The 20,197-nt window shown below is 31.6% G+C and overlaps 1 protein-coding gene across 3 annotated transcripts in view; it reads right to left on the bottom strand.

Annotated features, from left to right (window-relative positions):
* Positions 1-20,197, bottom strand: part of LOC127730680 (stimulated by retinoic acid gene 6 protein-like) — an 88,386-nt gene that overhangs the window by 38,140 nt on the left and 30,049 nt on the right. For all 3 annotated transcript variants that reach the window (XR_007995216.1, XM_052239194.1, XM_052239195.1), the window contains exons 6-8: positions 10,692-10,812; positions 8,684-8,723; positions 2,896-3,036 (exon numbers count right to left, since the gene is read on the bottom strand). Coding sequence is in view for 2 of the 3 variants with exons in the window: in XM_052239194.1 (XP_052095154.1) it covers positions 2,896-3,036; positions 8,684-8,723; positions 10,692-10,812 (302 nt within the window). In the remaining variant the exon portion in view is untranslated. The remainder of the gene's footprint in view (positions 1-2,895; positions 3,037-8,683; positions 8,724-10,691; positions 10,813-20,197) is intronic.

The raw sequence follows: 20,197 nt of genomic DNA on the forward strand, positions 1-20,197 counted from the left end.
AATAATCGTAAAAGGCAACATTATCAATGGCGGGAAACATTGTGTTGAGGTTTACAGCATCTTTGGATGTTACTTAGTAAGACAAATCAGTATGACATGCATAAATGAGTGGTATTGTTTTATCTTATTGAAGTTAACGAGTCTGCTTCCATCTTACCATTTGCAACAAGGAAAAAGAAATAGTTTACTAAAGAATTCAATTTTTATTATATTGAAACTCAGTAATAAGTTAAATCGTTGATGATCTGGTTTCTGTACATATAAACATAAAAAGCATTTGTAAATCACTTAAACGCAAGTCCATCTTAATTTATGCCAAACTTTGCTAACTGTGTCCACATGTTAATAATCATTCCTTTGACAGTATTTTGGGGTTTCCTGCTACCTAGCGACGACACTCTCTACTAGACTAAACTCAGGGTCACTTGACTAATGATGCATGTACAGGAGGAAATGCGTACCTTGTCAATGAACATTAAAGTTATGAGGTTTAGACTGCCTCAATCCTAGGGGTGTCTGTTTAAACCAATATTTGACTGATAGGGACGGGGGAGAAATGCCATGAGAGCGACCGTTTCCTGGACACCGATCTTGAAAGAGACAGTAGATAACATATTCATTGTGAACAGAGAGAAGATGGACTAGTGATCCTTTGAACTTATCAGTATTGTTCCAGATACGATATAAATTAACTTTTACAGATATGTCTGTGCCCATACAGCAGCGCTACCCAGGAGTGGATGTCTTAGCGACACAGTACGGCATTCCAGAACAAAGATTTATTGTTATATTCAGGAATGTACAGTGATCTTATTTTGGCAAATAAAAGGAGATCTTCATCACGTATACAGACGGATAAATCAAAATATTAAAATAATCATGAAAGAACAAGCGTACTTTGACCTATAATGGTTTACTTTTATAAATTTTGACTTGGATGGAGAGTTGTCTCATTGGCACTCATACCACATATTCTTATATCTATAAAGACTAATGTTTAAAACTTTTAAATTTTAATCAGAAATTTTCAAAATATTAACCATATTGTATTCAGTAGTTTGATGGTATTCATGGATATGGCACAAGGTCTGATATCATGTTTAGCAAATTATAAATTATAGATTTAATAAAGTTTGACCCTTTGGTCCATTTTTGGAAAGAAAAAAATATATCAATCAAAAAAGTTAATGGTGGTAATCATAGTTCATATGGACGATTCTATCATGGATATTTTAATGTTGTATTTAGAAAATAGAAAGTGTGACCTTGGTACAAAATACGTGTTAGCTATTATTTTAGAAGTACACATGATATATATTGTGTGCAATAATTGGTTTAATAATTTAGATATCTAAACATCTGCTTTCTTATAAATACACGGCCGTCAATTGGTATATCGAAACAATTGATCGTGAATCATGAGTGATTTAGTATTAGATCATTGGAGAAATCTGATCAAGACGAATTATGCAAGGCAAGTATTTATTTCATTGAAATATAAGCATAATAAGTATCTGAGAGAAATGAATATTCACAATCCTAGTAGTTTTGTTTACCCTTTTAAATCTATATTTACTTAATTTTACTTAATTTTTACTTCATCGAGAAAGTGTTTACTATATACGATAAGTGCTTTCAAAGACAAAACCTTTTTTTGTTGACGTCATTGTCAAATTCACACTTTTTTGTTGGCGTCTTTTTTAGATTAATTTGTACTTTGTACTGTCATATTAACCTATTATGTCTTGTTTGGTTGATTGATTGATTGTTAGTTGCTTAACGTCCAGTGGCAAATATTTCATGCATATTCAGGACGAGAACAAATTAACAATAAATAGTAGGTAGGTTTGTAATAGAGGTGTCCAGGATTAAGGTCGGAGAAATTTAGACTGCCACCGGAATGAGGGTATATTGGATAAGGACTGAAATTTAGTCTTGCAACAGGTCACCTACGGACCCCTCAAATAGTTGTTACAAGGGTTTTAAACGTGCAAAGAGCGTGGCACTCTCTTTACACGAGGCATCGGATTTAACGTCCCCATTCTGACCGGACGTGGCTGCAAATTTGTACATCCCGCACAGCCAAACGGACGCCCCACTTTGGCGAGGGTTTTACTGCCGGTCTTAGGAAGACCAATGGTGACCAAACTTCTATTCCCCAGTCACCCTTGGGGGATGTCTGTTTGGGATGCTCACCCAATTTTGTCATAATAATGGAACTATAAACATCTGTCATACAAGTGGGAGGTTTAGCTAAGTATAAAACTAGGTTTAACCCACCATTTTCTTTCTTTTTCTACTCCTGTACCTCTGTATGCATTTGTTAAGATCGAGGGAAAACCCCTGGGGAATCGTATGAATTCCAAACGAAGTGAGACCGCGTGCGTTGATAGGATACGCGTCTACTGCTATGCATGAATCCACCGTCATACGAATACCTAGTCAGTCAAATTGTCATCAAAATGTAATAGAAAACAATCGGTTAATTTACATATACAATCACTTTTCTTGTATTGAAAGATCTTAGACTGCGGATCATTGCTCTTGTGAATTAACAAACAGACGAATCGTATCGGTCAAGCAAATAAAAATGAAGAAGCAGGGCGGGTGTTGCTCTGAGAAATGGAACATAACCTTTGGTCAATAGAGACACAGATAATCCGTTCTGTTCAACCTAGTTATAATTGCGTAGGTAAAACACTTTAATTTTACAAAGCAAAATCCTTTGTTCCAAAATTTCCTTGTATCTATTACCCTCTATCCATCAATCCGAAAATCTATTTCAAATGCTTGTGCTGCTATTAAATTGCTGCATAGTATCTATGGAAATAACTTATCTACATACTGTTACAATGCATGGTTTAGTTTTGTTTATTTGCATAAATGATTCATTACCTCATAATCTGTATCCTGTTTAAGACGTCTAACAAAACTATAGGTTTGACGAACTGATTTGTATAGAAAATAGCCAATCAATATCACATGACATAATGATGTGGGTATATAAATTAAAATGTAAGCCTTTATTCTTCTAACCTAAAAAATAAAATAAGCCATAAGCACTGTGATATATTGAGTGAAACAATCATAGTTTAACAATCATTGAAAGATAATACAATTTTAATTTTCAAGTTAAAACTGATTCCATGAGGGCGTAGTTATAAGCAACATGCTACACTAAACCTGCTTGTCTTTGTTAGGCAGTGAAAATAATTTTATTTGAATAATCTTTCAACTATAGAGTAAATAGAATTTAATGTCTTAGTTAAACAATAGACACTCTTCCGTGAATAGTGAATTCATGAAAAAATAAGCCAAAATACCTTACAGAAGTGAAGTATGGGGTTTGAATTGGTTTATAATTTGACTGTTTTTCTGATAATTCAGAAATTATACGAACAAACAACACAGCAAGAAAAAGTTAAAAGTAAAGAAACATTCATTCATCAATATAACTCGATGTTTTGTTTTGTAGCCTGCTATTTTTCCTTTCGTCCTTTTTCTTTTCTAGCATTTTATTGTCTTTTTCATTAGACTTATCATATGGTTTTTGATTGCCCCTTTTGTATATTATCCTTTTTTGAGACTTTTTCTGCAAAGGAGAAGGTGTGATAAGGTCACTTTTCATTAAGCCCTTGAATTTAAAAATAAAATAAAATAAAATAAAAGTAATAAATCTGCTAAATAACACCCTTCAGGTGTTCATAAATTAAGTTGACAGTAGTTTACCGATGTCCAAATCTCGTAAATCGATAAGGAAGAGACAAATTAAAGTAAACAGAAAATGAGGGAATCGCATGACTTTTAAAAAGAACAAGACGGGTTAGTCAACAGGATAAGCGTCTCCTGCTATGCATCTATCACCCGCCATGTGAGTTCTCACTCAATAAAAAATGTCACCATTTGGGAAGGTTTACTCCTGGTTTGCCCACATTTAATTATACCAATTATCCATTGGTAAAGAAAACAAAAAAGACAAAAGGTTTAATGAGCAAACAATTGTATAGTCTGTTCCAACTTGATTTGTATATAGTTTATCTATGTTTTCTGGTATATTCAGGTATTTTTCGTTTTGTAGTTCCACTTTTATTTGTATACACAACCCAATATTTTTTTTCACAATAATTTAATATTAATTCAGTCGATTCATTTAACAGACAACTAACATGACTAATGATAATAATACTAATTTATACATGCATTGCATAAGAAAATAAGATAAAAGCATTATGATAACAATAAGTAATATGGGTCACTATATGTATAGTGATGAAGAATACAACATTTAATTTATATTTCGAAATTAACAAAACATTTATATTTTAACAAAGTCACATAACATTTTATTTACAAAGTTACTAAGTCACAAATTACAATATTTCACGAAGTCATTCAATTCAAATGAAGAAGATGCTATCACGTTGATGAGTCCGTGTTATTATATGTCTTTCAGTAGTTGGAGGCTGATTTCTATAACTTTGTACCGTCGTCTTTTTGGTGGGCAGGCTCCCCATGTTGCATACTGGATAATGCTACATTCTGTTAGTGCCTGAGTCCTCTTGAGTAACTCGATGATCTCCTAGATGTTGGGGCGGGCATGGTGGAGTTTCTTCTTAATTTTGTTGTACCAACCATCCATGGGGTTGGTGATGCGGGTCCTTCGATTAAGTAGTGGTTCCATAAAAGGCGGTATCCTTCAAACCAAGACTCTGTCATATAATCAGTAAATGATGTTGTAGCGGGTATGTTGTCAGTTTCACCAATATCTTCTAAAGTTGTAAGCCAAACATCCTCAACAAGTAGGGTGGAACGAGAGATAATACTGCGGCTTGTTGTATAAGTCGAGTGATGTCTTCATTTTCTTTATAGTATGACTGTAGTCCACATTTCTGTGCCTTTCACCAAATACACTGGGTAAAGTGGAAGAAGCAGCCTTGCACGGTAACCCCTGGGAACACTGTACCTGTTGCGTTGTTGGTTTCTGTCTCGTAATCGATAAATACTGTTTCTGGTTGAAGTTGTAACTGTTGAAGTTGTAACTGATGAAGTTGAGCGATGTAGTGTATGTGGCTGAAGAAGCGTGAGTAGATGATCTCGTCTTTTCTTGGCAGTTTAACATACACTAGTGGGAACATAGAACTTATTATAAATTGAAAAAAGAAAGTGTTAGCGTGGATGCAGATTACTGATAAAATTATGTCATTTGTAAAGATTGGCTAGTGAACAGTTGCATTTATATTTTATTTTTTAGAATTAATTGGGTTTTTTTTTATTTTACATTTCAGAACAAAGTATTTATTCAAATTAAAAAAATAAATAAGGTGAAAAAATAAAAAGAAATTCGAAATGTTTTATTATTTTCTTGTTTACATTTTTTTCCCAGAATGTCAATAATTTGTCAAAATGATAAACATTTTTGAATATTTTTTTCAAATATTTGTCAAATTCAATACATTTTCCGGGTAAATTTAATAAATATATTTGTACATTTTCTTTGATTTAATAGTAGAATTAAGTATCTTTCATAAAATGTACAGGTAAAATAAAGGTAAAAAATATGTTTATAATTCAAAAATAAACTATAAGTATATGGTGTAATGTAAATGACTTAGTTGTAAATATGGACAAGTCAAAAATTGTTCATTTCAGAACACAATCTGTGACACAAACAAATTTTGAATTTATGTTGAACGGAAACCAGTTAGATATTGTATCAAAATATATGTATCTTGGTTTATTATTAAATGAGTTTTTAGATTATAACGAGATGGCGAAAATTGTAGCAAAATCAGCCAGCAGATCATTAGGTTTACTAATTGCTAAATGCAAAGCAAATGGTGGTTTTGAATATTCTACTTTTACTAAGCTTTTCGACACTCTTGTTATGTCTGTTATTGAATATGGTGCTGCAATATGGGGAAGTAAAGAATACTCTTGTATAAATGCTGTAAAAAATAGGGCAATGCGTTTTTTTATGGGTGTTGGAAAGTACACACCTAATTTAGCCCTATATGGTGATAAGGGTTGGATGCCATGTATTGTAAAACAATGGACATGTATTTTTAGAACTTATAGTAGATTTACAAAAATGTGTAATAATAGAATAAACAAAAAAGTTTTTATATGGGCAAATAATATATGCAATAATAGACTGAAAAATTGGAATTTCAGAGTACACACAAAGTTTAAAGAAGTTGATATGGAACATTTTTGTAATACTAATTTAATTATTGATAAACATGTTATAAAAAATATTGAGAATATCTGTTTTAATAGATTTAAAGAGCAATGGTATATTGATTTAATGTCAAACGAGCGTAGTAAACTACGTACTTACAGACTGTTCAAAAATGAATTTGGTGAAGAAAACTATTTATTAAAAAACATACCTGGTAAATATAGGAGTGCCTATGCCAAATTAAAAGTGGTACTGCTCCTTTGAAAATTGAGACTGGAAGGTATGAAGGTCTTTTAGTTGAAAATAGAATTTGTTATAACAGCATTTGTAATGAAAATCTTTTAATTGAAGATGAAAAACATGTATTAATGAATTGTCCTGTGTATGAAGATTTGCGTTGTTATTTGTTTTATCAAGCATCCCTATTTAATGTTAATTTTATGCAATTGTCTGATGACGATAAATTTATATTTTTATTCACAGATGAAAATATGTACTTTTATACTGCCAAAATCTGCAATGACATTTTATTGAAAAGAAAATGTATTTTATATAGCTAATTTTAGTGTAAATAATGTATATACATTTTAGATAGTCTCTCATAACTCTTTTTAGAGTGGCTCTTGTATGTTTTATGATGTTGTTTTATTAACTATTTGTATGTTTTATATAATGAAGAGGTGAGACTTAAATAAAGTATTGTCTTGTCTTGTCTTGTCTTGTCTTGTTAAAACAACAAAATACCCTATGCTTTTATAAACCTGCAACTAAATGTGGGCCAAGCAGGATGACACCATTGGGAATAGGACACAATTGGTACAATTAAAGACGAGACTAAGCTGGTTTCTAAAGATCTATAAAAAATATATCAGTATTCATAGTGTAAATTTTGTCTCTCATATTTGGGTTAAGGCCGCTTCAAACTTCTTGAATTTAGAGCAAAATTGTCCAAATAACCTCATTTTGAGATCTTGTCATAAATATTTAAATATTTGAATATGAGCAAAAGCTTTTCTCAAAAAAATATTTTGCTACAAAATCTGTTTTGTCAAATATATCTGTTTTGGTTAAGCCTTTGTTCAAATCAAGTTTGTCCAAAAATATGTGTAAAATTGCCTTATTTCATCAAATGTTAATTGCAATAGGATGCTGACGTCAAAGTGACTTCACATAATATTTACATGTTCCTTTATTGATAAAATCTACTTGATTTTGAAAATCTTGAATAATTGTAATACCTTTGAAATTTCAGGGGTCAAATGATAGCTGTTTTCATACATCTTTCATTGTATCATACAATACAATAGTTTTCTACCTTTTCTAGATCACGTAGCTTGCCTATGTTATAAAAACACCAGATTACCGCTTCCCTCTTTGTGCGTATCAAACGATACCAAGTAGGACTTTTGGTTTTGATAACAAGTGTGAAATCAAACTTACGTATACTTACTTAACAGCATATCAAATGTTAAGTTATCCTTTACTGCTGCCGAGAAAATGGGCGATAAGTTCATTGTAAATAATATTATTATATCAAGTGAAATTTGTAAAATGATGCTGTTAAATTGTCTCATGTCCTTTATTAGAATAAAAGTTGATATGCCTCACGATTTTGTTATTACTTCATCTATCTTAAAGTCTAAAGGTAATTTAAAATTTTAGGGAAAATATTTGAATCAACCGCAAAATTCTTAATTCTTGAATTAGACGCCTGCGCAGAAAATATTTGACCGGTCGCAAGCTCCAATCATTTTTATATGGAAGGGATAAACGAGAACTTACATATTTTGGAAATTAAACGAGTCTAGATACAAGAAAATTTGTTTTATCACTCTTAAGAGTTGAAAAAATATGTCTCAACCTTTACCATTCTATAATGCATTATAGAAAAAATCTGAATGTGCAAAAAAAAAATCAGTATCTTGGAGTGTGCATGAAAAATTCACAGTAATTAACATCTCCAAGCTGCACTATCTTTTCAAAAACGAAAACTTTGGTGCTTTAATACAAGAAAATAAACCTAAATATTGAGAAATCAACAAAATTTAGACATAAAGATTCAACATAAGTAGCAAAGAACAATCCAAAATAGTTCGTAATTTATATTGTAATTAATATTAAAAAAATCGTATCTATTTACTAATAAAAAGAAGAAAATAAAAGAAAAGACTTCAGAAAGACAAAAATATATGTAGAATTTTAAGGCCGAGTCAAACTTGAAAAAAAAGGTTTCATCTGGATAAGAACTGTTTGATTCGAGGACTTTTGCACGAAAGAAATAATATCAAACAGAGCCAAACACAACGGTCAATTTGTTATGAAATATTCAAAGACAATTCATTTCCATATCTGTCCCCTCCTTTTTTCTTATATTATTCTGATGAATTTGATAATCCAAAGTATTAAATGATAACCCCAAAACACATGTACGGCTTAGAGTCGTACATGTACCACCGTACCTGATCTGTACCAAATCGGGAAATCTCTATTAAGAGGTATACTTACTTCCAAAGAATTGGTCAGCTGGTAAATTAAGATTGAAAATCTACAAAAAATATAATAAGCTTGATGTTGTTTCAATAAAATGCAATTGTAATGTTTGAAATTGCTTTTATTTCCTGCTCATAACAATTTATATGCATAATTTCTATATCAAAGTTGTCTTTAAGAAATAAAATCGAGACAATTCTATGAAAGTTATATTAACAATTAAAATTCAGAGTGATCCTTTACCCTTAATCTCAATATTTCCATATAAAAAAGATGTATAGACAAACTAATAATAAACAGATATCAGATCAACACTGAAAACTAGTTAGAACAAAGAATATCTTCAATTTTGTTTACCAAAAATGAAATAAGATGCTCTAGATCATTGAGTATAAACTAGTAAAGAGCTGACACCCGTAGCCAAAATATGTTTCCCTTATGTGATGTGATGATCACATTTTAGGCAGGGAATATACCGCTGACCATATAGTTTCTATGGCAGTGATTGTGTACTTTCACGAAAATTCTTATACAACAGACAATTTAAAAAATAGAGAACATCTAAAACACCATACAGAAACGGAGTAGAACTAAGAAATGTACATTATTCCTTTCAGTATATTTACTACTTCTACAAAAACAAAGTTTCAATGTTGAAAACTGACCGAGCTGAAACTTTGATAATTTGACTTTTTATTACAAACAAAAGGAGATCCCAAATAACGACTGAGGGGTAGTCTTGCTCTCATAGTAGCTGCAATGGCTATTAGAATGTTAATGAAATGCCTGTTATGACTCACCAATATACGAATTACCAAATTTAAAATGTCAGAGATGCACGTTATACGTGGATTTTCTAGTTACATTGCAAAATATTGTACAAATCATTATAGTGGAATACTTGCAGCATTTGTCTGAAAGCCAGACATCGCTTGTTCCACAACCTAAGCATGAACCAAAGACCCGAAGATGACCGTTTTTTAGAAGATAAATAAAGATTGGGCTTCAGGGGTCTACGCAAGGCCTTATATTTGGCTCCAGAATGCATATGATGTGACACTTTAGGTATTGGCTTTGTCTGCATGGTTAACGAAATTATAACATTTTCTACGAATTGAAAATTCTACTAAGATAAGGTGTCTTCTGTTATGTAAAGTTCAAAATGATATTAAAGCCAAGCAGATATGTTAACTGCCTGTTAGTCATAGTGCATCATCTGTTACGGATTTATCGTGTGGCACATACGAAATCAGTATTACAGTATCCTTTAATGTTTATTGAACTGTAAAATTCCAAATATGAAGCAGTATCTATATTTTTGATATATTGTTCTATTGAGATGATGTATTTCTCGATTGATTGATTGTTTAGAAAATGTCCAGTGCCAAACATTAAATGACACATATCAGCACCTCTCGATGACATTCATCTAAATTCTGATCATCGTCTTATGTTCTTTCAATAACATAATAGAATGATAGAAATGCATTGTGAGTCGACATTCATTAGGATAAAATGTTTGTACTATTTAGTTCATAGTTGAAGATTTCGAGTAGCACTGTGCTATTTTGTTTATACATTTGTTTAATCTCTTGCATTTAGTTCCCTTATTTTTATCATGTTGACTTCCGCTCATTTTATTTTTTATTTGTGATTCCTAAGTATCTCTCTTCATAGTTTTTGAAATAAAGAGGTTTTCAAAAGAAAAATGTCGAAACAAATATAAGAATACGAAGATGTAGTATGATTGCCAATGAGACACATACCCATCATAAACCAAACAACGCAGATTTAAGCAAAACATAAGACATTGACTGAACAGTGAATGAGTGTTTTAACATTCAAAAAAAATTGTAAGTAGCTTTGTAAGTTTGAACAGTAACCCTAATTGCCATTGAGATGCATTTAAAGGACAAACTACTGTCTACAAGAATAGAACATTTGCTCAATTATCTTGGTCTCAGAATATTCTCTCTTATAACACATCATATTAAAAATGAAATGAAGTATAAAAAAGACTTACATGAATGTGGTGTAGAACAGGCCAATCAATGGTTCAATGATAATTCTTCTGCATCTTATAACAGCAAATACAGGATAAAATTTCAGAGAAACAAACAGTGCCATGATCAGCAAAATAAAAACTGAAAAAGAAAACTATAATGATAAACAAGTGATAATGAGGTAGGATGCTTTAGTGAATAACACAATATTTAATTTGCGCCTTCTGAACAGAACTAAAATGAATTGAAATAAAAGAACATGGGGGATGTCCCTACCTGTCTCAGAGGGGACTACACAAGCATACTGCTTGAAAAAAGAAACATCATGATATTAGCACTTCGTTGAACCCAAACAATGCCGTTAGATCTATTTTAAGGCCTCATTAAACACGGTGACAGGGGTTCCAAATATCCGGAGGTCTGTGTAAAATCTGCAGGGCCGGTATGCAGAAAACATCTTAACTTAAGTGTTCCTTAAACTTAGATGTCACTAAGAATTTCCTTAGTTAAGTATAATTCTTAAGTCGTATGCATAAACTTACTTAAGTCTTCACTTAACTAAGGAATACTTAAATCGGAACCTTTCTTTAATTACCATATGATGTGTATCAGCTCATCGCATGTACTCATCCATGTAAAAGTTTGTTATGATTATTTACATTGTTTGATCAATACATACTTAATTAGTAGATGGGGTTAAATTTATGTTGGTATGTAAAACAATTCAATAATACGTAACAAAACATTTGATAAATTGGCGCATAAGAGAAAAGGTTGACGTGTCGATGGATGGGCATGGGAAGAAAAACATATTTGAAATCCAAAACTTCCCCCTACTTACTAGTAATATTCAATTCATCTTTCATGGGTGTTGGTGGATGGAGGTGCCTGTTAATTTTCTGGAGACAACAATATATTTTTAACTGTAACAAAACATGATAAAGGTTTCAATGGCGTAGCACCAGTGTAGTAATGTAAGCATGTGCTTACAAATAATTTTATAAAACATTTTTTTTCAAGAAGAATTTTATTATATTCGTTCAGCTTCTGGTGAGCTGCCGCCCCCTTCCAGACCCCCTGCTTATAATTTCTTTTGAGGTTTTAAAAAATCTACTTCGAATTGAAATAAACTATTTTATCACTTCCCTTTTACAACAATAAAAAAGGGGTAGAATCAATTTTCCACGAATCCATATAAAAACGGGGCCATTTTTCAAAAATCCTGCAAGCTTTACTAAAACACACATTATTAGATTCATATGTTTATGGTAAGGTATTATCAACATCTTAGCGTACTAACAATATTTTCGTTTACAGCAATATATCACTTAATATAATAAGGAAATATGAAAACTAATTTAATACGGTTTAGGTATCATAAATACGTTATATACACTTTGACTTCCATGGGGTAGGTCTTAAAACTTTCCGATTTTGTCCCAGTAAGTGAAACAATTTGCCTTACATCTTTAGAATAAAACAAAATAATTGAAAATATTCAACCGATGACCCCCGCCCCTCCCCCCCCCCCCCCCCCCCACACACACACGCAGAAAACCGGATTTTGCATGCCTGAAGATCCTCATCTCTTCCTTCCTTCATACTTTTTTTTTACTGATAGTTACAAATGATACCACGCGGTGTATTTTAATAATTTAACGTTCAAAGTGTAAATATGCACATATAGAGTAAACAAAAGAAAAATAAAAGCACGAATTCCATGCGTGTAAAAAGTGAATACTTTTCGGTATACACAACAACGAGATTGAGAAATATGTGTAGAATGAATATATAAAACTACCTTCTGTTATCTCTTGGTGTGTTGATTATACTTGATTTTAAGAAAATTACATTGATCGTTATATTAAGAAATAAACAAACGAAAACTATTAATTATTAAACGGTAGCTAATCTATTAATATTCTGCAAAAAACCCATACTTTCGACTGATTTTTAACTATTTTTGAAAATTTAAGGTATTTTAAACATAAGTATAATCTTAGGCGTTTTCTTAGTATAAGGGGTTTTATGCATACCACTTAAGTTTTGTGGGCGTGACTTAAAACAACTAAGATTTGACAAAGAAAATACTTAGTTTAAGATATTTTATGCATACCACTTACGTAAAAAGGGCGGGGTTTCCTTAACTTAAGTGCTTACTAAGGAAAATCTTAACTTAAGTAGCTTTATGCATACGGGCCCAGATGAATAATGTTGAAAAAGAACATTTTTGACAAATGTAAAATGTATGATTAAGTACATACATTTGGTGTTATTAATCAATCAATATTAAATATTTAAGATTGCATTATTACTAAAAAGTCAAATAACAAAAATAATGAACTCCAAGGGAATTTCAAAACGGAAAGTCCTTTAAAAAATGGCAAAATCAAATACACATCTAACGAATGGAAAACAACTGTGATATTCCTGTCTTGGTACAGGCATTTCCTTATGTAGAAAATGGTGGATTAAACCTGGTTTTATAGCTAGCTAAACCTCTCACTTGTATGACAGTCACATAGAATTGCATTATATTGACAACAATGTGTGAGCAAAACAAACAGACATAATAGGTAAAAACGTCAAAAATCGGGGTACAGCAGTCAATATTGTAATATAATCTTAATCACTATAAAAATAAATAACAGTTTCAACAAAGAAACACAAAATGGCATATAGACAAAGTACATAAGCTAAAATGAAAGACAAGAACTCAAAATTGACCATAGCACAATAAAACAATGGCGGGTCCGATCCACGTCATAGGTATATAATAAAACAGTAAAGGTTAAAAATATACAAGGACAAAAAAGGGGGCTTTAACACGTAATTTAGATGATAAACAACGTCAGTACCTAGAATCTATACTTCAAGACCCTCATGTATTATTTGTGAAGTTGCTACGGAATATTTATCAACAAGGTCTTGATATCTTCCAATGATCTTTTTTAGAAACAGGACGAGACCTTTCTTTGACATAACCTTCGCTCATCACCTTTCTGCTCAAACACTGGTGACGTTTTATAAAGTCTGAGTAGCAGCTGCAAGCTCTTGAATACCGAATGAGTTGGGAAATGTATATCCCATATGCAGGTGAAGTTGGTATATTGCTGCTAAGGTGGGGGAAATTTATAATTTCAAAATTAAAATCGTCTCGCTTGTCATAGACTAAGCACTTTCAATAGGATATTCAATGACAAACCCCACCCTTCTCTGGACTTTAAAAGTACCACTTTAAAGACCCCATTGAATAAACGAACTACGTTGTGCACGACTAGTCATTTTATTCCGTAGAACCTTGAGTACATGGTTTCTCGTTAATACGATAACTTCAGGTGCGAGAGAGAAGAAGAGGAATTGAGCAGAATATTTTACCAAATTTCTTTTAAGATATTTAATTATGCCTGCATAATCTTTTAAGTTGAAATTACGCTAAAAACAACAGGAAAACCCACAGAAGTACACAAATTAATGAAAATTATGCATAATTAGAATTTACTAATCGAAATAATTGGAGCAATTAAAACAGCAGTTAATTGATCAACTAAATGTATCTTCAATTCAATGATTTATAAAATTGACTCCTTTTTTTCAATTTTCTTAGACCACTCGGTCACCGAAGCCTCTCTTATATAAAATGAGATATGGCATAAGCTTGTTTGAGACATAATGTATTATATAGATATATTATTATACAGATATATTATTATGCAGATATATTATTATACAGATATATTATTTCGATTCTTACATAACAAACTGTTGTGTTTTCTTTTTAAAAGTGTGTATTCAATATTGGTATTGAATGATGATCCTCATTGATACCCCGTATTTTTGATAAAATAAGATTAACATTTTGACAAAATCTACAAAAAGTTGATTGCAAACACCGTTTTTCTCAGTAATGGTTTGAATGAACTATTAAATTTTACAAAAAACATAGTATTTGAAGGAAAATAATTAGGATGATGTCTATATTTAGATTGTATGTTACTACAAATTTCATGATTCAGTAAAATGCCTTCATAAATTTCGAATTAATGTCTGATTTTTAACATATTTTTCTATTATAGTGACATTCATAATTCTTTTTAAATTTTGCCCCATATAAATTTCACTTTAGAAAAAACATTGAATTGTATTAATATAAGCATCGATGCTTTAAACGTTTCTTTGATAAATCCAGATTAATGGATCCATACTATAAGACATTTTCGATAACTTTCTAAATTAGAGTTGACAACGATACCGACATGTATAAAATGCAAGTAGTCGTTTAAAAAAATCATAAAGATTGTATATAAATAGCAGTGTATCAGTTTGAAAAATATTTGCCTGCATGTCTGTTTTTAATGAAAAATCATTTCATTTTCGAATTGAGTATGAAGAAAAGGAAGGCACTCCATATCTTATTTCATTATCTTAGATTACGAGCCTCTAGCTTCCTTGACAAATTTGAAAAATCCGTTTTTTAGTAGTAATAGTTTACTCAAGATTTTGTTTACGTCTATTTATTTTCAACGACAGTACATTTTTGTCACTTTCCCTTCAAATTTTTCCGACCTACGGTTGATATGAGGTGTCGTAAATGGCGTGGGTTTATGTTATCTCCCAGAAGAACACAATCTTCTTAGAAATATAGCGGACCATAGCTGCCAATTTGCTGCATCAATGTGAATTGTTGATCATTTGAGAGCTAAGTACCATGTTGCGTTGTAAAAAGCCAAAGTTATATACTTGTTAATGCTTAGATAACAGTTCTAATTTGTATGTATGACTTTCACTAGCTATATTGGACTTTTGATTCACACATTCAAAGTTTTGCGAAATAAGTTTGCAGTGTGTCATTACTGTATTTTTTAGCTTCTGTATAGACGGGCTGAACTTTGTTAACATTACTAGTGACTGTTCCCGTTTTCTTGCGAGATGTCTTTGCAAATATTTCCTTTCTGAGCTTTAAGTTTAAACAAAATTTAATTTACTTCAGATGCTATATATCCCCTTAGGAGACCTATTTTTAAATCTGATATTTTAGTTCAATTTGGCTGCAAGTGTTTCTGATGTATCTCAATAGTTTCCTGTTAATGAATCCTTTAAAACACATCTGCGGTGTCAGCTATAAAAAAGAAGATGTGGTATGATTGCCAATGAGACAACTCTTCACAAGAGACCAAATGACACATAAATTAACAACTATAGGTCACCGTACGGCCTTCAACAATGAGCAAAGCCCATACCGCATAGTCAGATATAAAAGGCTCCGAAATGTCAAATGTAAAACAATTCAAACGAGAAAACTAACAGCTTAATTAATGTACAAAACAATGAACGAAAAACAAATATGTAACACAGCAACAAACGACAACTCCTGAATTACAGGCTCCTGACTTGGGACAGGCACATACATACAGAATGTGCCGGGTTAAACATGTTAGCGGGACCCCAACCCTCTCCTAACTTGGGACAGTGGTGTAACAGTACAACATAAGAACGAACTATAAAAATCAGTTGAAAAAGGCTTAACTCATCAGATGGATACAAATAGAAATACATCTAACAAAAACACAGAGTGGACGTGGCAGGGTACTTGTACATCCCAACAACAAAAAGACACTAAGTACAGATCTGAGAGTACTCACAGTTACTGACAGCCAGTTCAAAGCCAATAACAACTAATAAAACAAATCATGCATCTAAGACTAAATTATCAATCAGTTCACATCCGACATCCAATGGATTTAGTGTATAGACGTCATTAACAGTCAGAGAAAAACATGACCTTGTGCAATGCCAAGATACAGGTATCGACAGATTGTATATCCATGAAAGTGCATATGTATATAACAATAATATTTACTTTGCTATTAATTTACTGATAACAAAATCAATATTAATACCAATAAAAACAATATTCAAAGATATAATTACAGTGTTGAATTGGATACCTTTTAGAATCAGTTTATTTAAAGGATCGATAAGTTTACAAGGATCGTTTCTAAATTTCCGGGCACGGTAAACAACATCTCCGTAAAAATGAGGATGTGCTATCCCGTTTGAAATAAGTTTTCTACAGGTACAGCCAAACTTCAAAATCAAATCTTTATATCTATGGAAGAATTTAGTAAAGGATTTAAGTAATTTGTGGTAACGAAATCCCTGACTTAATAATTTACCAGTAATACATAGATTACGTTCATTAAAATCTAAAACGTCACAACAGACACGGGCATAGCGAACGAGTTGTTAAATATAAACACCGTAAGATGGTGCCAAAGGAACATCACCATCCAAAAAAGGAAAATTAACAATAGGGAACGAAAAATCGTTCCTTTTGTCGTAAATTTTAGTGTAGAGTTTCCCGTGTAAAACTGAAATATCTAAATCTAGGAAAGGACAGTTATTACCGTTTACATTTGATTTATTTAAAGTAAGTTCCTTTGGGTAAATTTCGGCAGTATATTTTGAAAATTCTTGATTATTTAACAAAAAAATATCGTCAAGATAACGGTAAGTGTTGTTGAATTTATCAATTAAATGCAATTTAGACGGGTCTTTACTGAGTTTGGTCATAAACTGTGAATCATAACAGTACAAAAACAAGTCTGCTATTAAAGGGGCGCAATTAGTGCCCATAGGAATACCTACAACCTGTCGTTAAACTTTGTTGCCGAAATTTACATGAATATTATCAAGGAGAATACTAACAGCTTCAATTATCTCATCACACCTCCAGTAAGTATATCTAGTATATTTACCTTTCTCATTAGGGAAGTAGGCATTAAATGAGTTGCAGCAAATATATTTGCATTCAGATTTACCAAACGACCATTTAATTAAATAGGAAAACTTTGGTTTGATAAGATTGTGTGGAAGTGTAGTGTAAAGAGTTGAAAAGTCAAAACTGTCAACAGAATCAAAAGGACCATCAAAAGAACGCAATTTATCTAAAACATCCAAAGAATTTTTTACACTCCAAAAATAGTTAATTCCACTATTTTCATATATTTTATTACAAAAGTTTATGATAAGTTCTTTGATAGTAGTTAAAAGCACTGAAAGATTAGTTGTAGAACACTTACTAGAGGCCGAGATGAAACGATATTTTACTGGTTTTTTTGTGTAGTTTAGGTAACCAATACATAGTAGGGACTTTCAAATGTTCAGAAGAACACTTAAGCTGTGATGTGGTTATGATATGTTTGTTTACTATATGACTCTCTGTGGAGCGCACGGACTTGAATTTAGATGAATTTAAAATTTCATTCTTAAGAACGTCCGTGTAGTATTTACGGCATACCACCACCACATTGTTGGCTGCTTTATTGGCTGGTACAAACACAAACCGCTTTGAAAGTTCTTGAAGTTTATTTCTTAATCTGGAAATAGGCGTATTATGTACTCTTTTATCTATTTCTGAATTATTTTCAAAATGTGATATTCGAATATCCGCAACATTCATACATTTATTTAGATAAGAAGTTCGCTTATGTCTGTTCAAATTTTGAAAGATTTAAGTTGATTTGATATGTGTATTAATATCTAATATGTATTTGTATAAGAGCAATGCTCATTTGTTTATGACAGTTTCAAGCTTAAAAAATGTTGTTTCATTACGTGAAATTTCGTAGGTAAACTTCAAGCGTGTGGGCAAGGTGAACAGCTCGTGCATTACTTTTACAGACCCGGAATATATAATCCAGTCGTCATCCCTAAATCTGGAAAAGTAGTCTCATTTTGTTTCTATGTTGTAAAATAGGCATAATGAGGTCTGCTAACTCTGCAGGTCCTGGTTTTCCCATAAGTATGCTAAAATTTTCATGGTACAATTAATTGTTAAAAGTAAATTCATTGATCCCTAAATAAGCTGCCATAGGCGCTTTGCACTGCCTTTTGGTGGAACCTCAATTTCCTATTCGTTTAGATAAATATTGCCCAGTGTACTGTTCGTAGCGTCGGGTATTTCATCGAATGTAAAACGAGTGCACATATCTTTTTCATCCAAAGTTACTAGGTAGCAGTTTCGTTGGGGTTTTATATTTCCAATCGAATACGTATTTCCATATATTTTTTTTTAACAAGTGGAACCAGACAACAATCTATATGGAGTCCAATTTTAATTGGTGTTGTCCATCAAAGTGATACAGATTGTCTGCATGGGATTAAATTTACACGTCTAGTAACTTCGTTTGTCTCAATTTATGATAAGGTATTTTAAGGTTTTTTACCTTATCCTTATGTACCTCATCCTTTCCCGATAGTATTTGGCATTTCCTGCACATAGACGAAGTTTTCAACTTCATTAGATGTTATTTGATTCATATATGTTTAAATATTTTCATCTAACATTTATTGTTTTAAGTATGCTTTAAGATTATTGAAATACATATTTCAATATAATACTTCTTCCTTTTAATTTCCTCATCTTTTACCTAGATTTACCATGGCAAATTAGTCAAAGTTGTTGTAACATAATCCATCATAATACAATATTTACACAATTATTCTGGGAACTCCACATGACTTCCTATTTTTTTTACTTTATCTATGACATGGAAATGTTGGAATAGATAATTGTTGTTTTCTTAAAAAAAAAATTTCCTGTATGTCTGTTTAATACTTTCTCCAATGGTCTACTTTCCTATTTTGTTTAAGAAGTATTTGATCATTAAATTAATTATTCTTTAACTGAGTCCAAAGACCTCAATTTTTCATTTTATTTTGTTTTCATCATTTGAGTGACGAGCATCTAGCTCTCGAAAATATGAGATAGTGAAAACAAATATGCTTAAGTAGCTAAATTTGAATCAAAATAGGGTTTCCATCTACTTAGAAGCATGGCACATGTCTCTACAATTTCGATTAATGTTGGTCTCGGATGCTCTTATGATGTATCCATTTCTATATTTGTTTAATTCACAAAGTGGGATGTTCGACTAGAATATTGTATTTAGCGGCAATACTGTTTGGGGGAGACCATTTATAGTTTGTGTGCGTGTAATTGGGACGGGGTATGGGATTTTTAGTTTTTGTTTTACCTGGAATTTTTTTTTCACTGAAAAAAAGATAAAAATTAATAACATACAATTTTTTTTTTTTTAATTTTCAAAAGAAACAAACTTTTTGTCACACTTTCCTCCTAAAAAACAATTGTTTTTTCCAAATAATTCAGAATAAAAAAAGGTATTAAAAAACAAGTGTCAGTTTAGTCCATGTACACTGCTTGTTTTTTCTCTCCATAAAAAAAAAGTAAAATAAAAAAAATACCGAACTCCAAGGAAAATTGCAAAACGCAAAGTCCATTATCAAATGGAAAAATTAAAACCTCAAACACATCAAACGAATGAAAACAACTGTCATATTCCTGACTAGGTACAGGCATTTCCTTATGTGGAAAATGGGGGTCTTTTTGCAATTAATAATGCAGTATTTATTTTACTTGACGGTTTACATAATTCAATGTGACATGTTTTCGAAATACATGAATAAGTATTATATGAGAAAGAAGAAAAGAAGAAAAATCAAC

This window comes from Mytilus californianus, unplaced genomic scaffold, assembly GCF_021869535.1.
Source record: "Mytilus californianus isolate M0D057914Y unplaced genomic scaffold, xbMytCali1.0.p SCAF_2, whole genome shotgun sequence".
NCBI classification, from domain to species: Eukaryota; Metazoa; Mollusca; class Bivalvia; order Mytilida; family Mytilidae; genus Mytilus; species Mytilus californianus.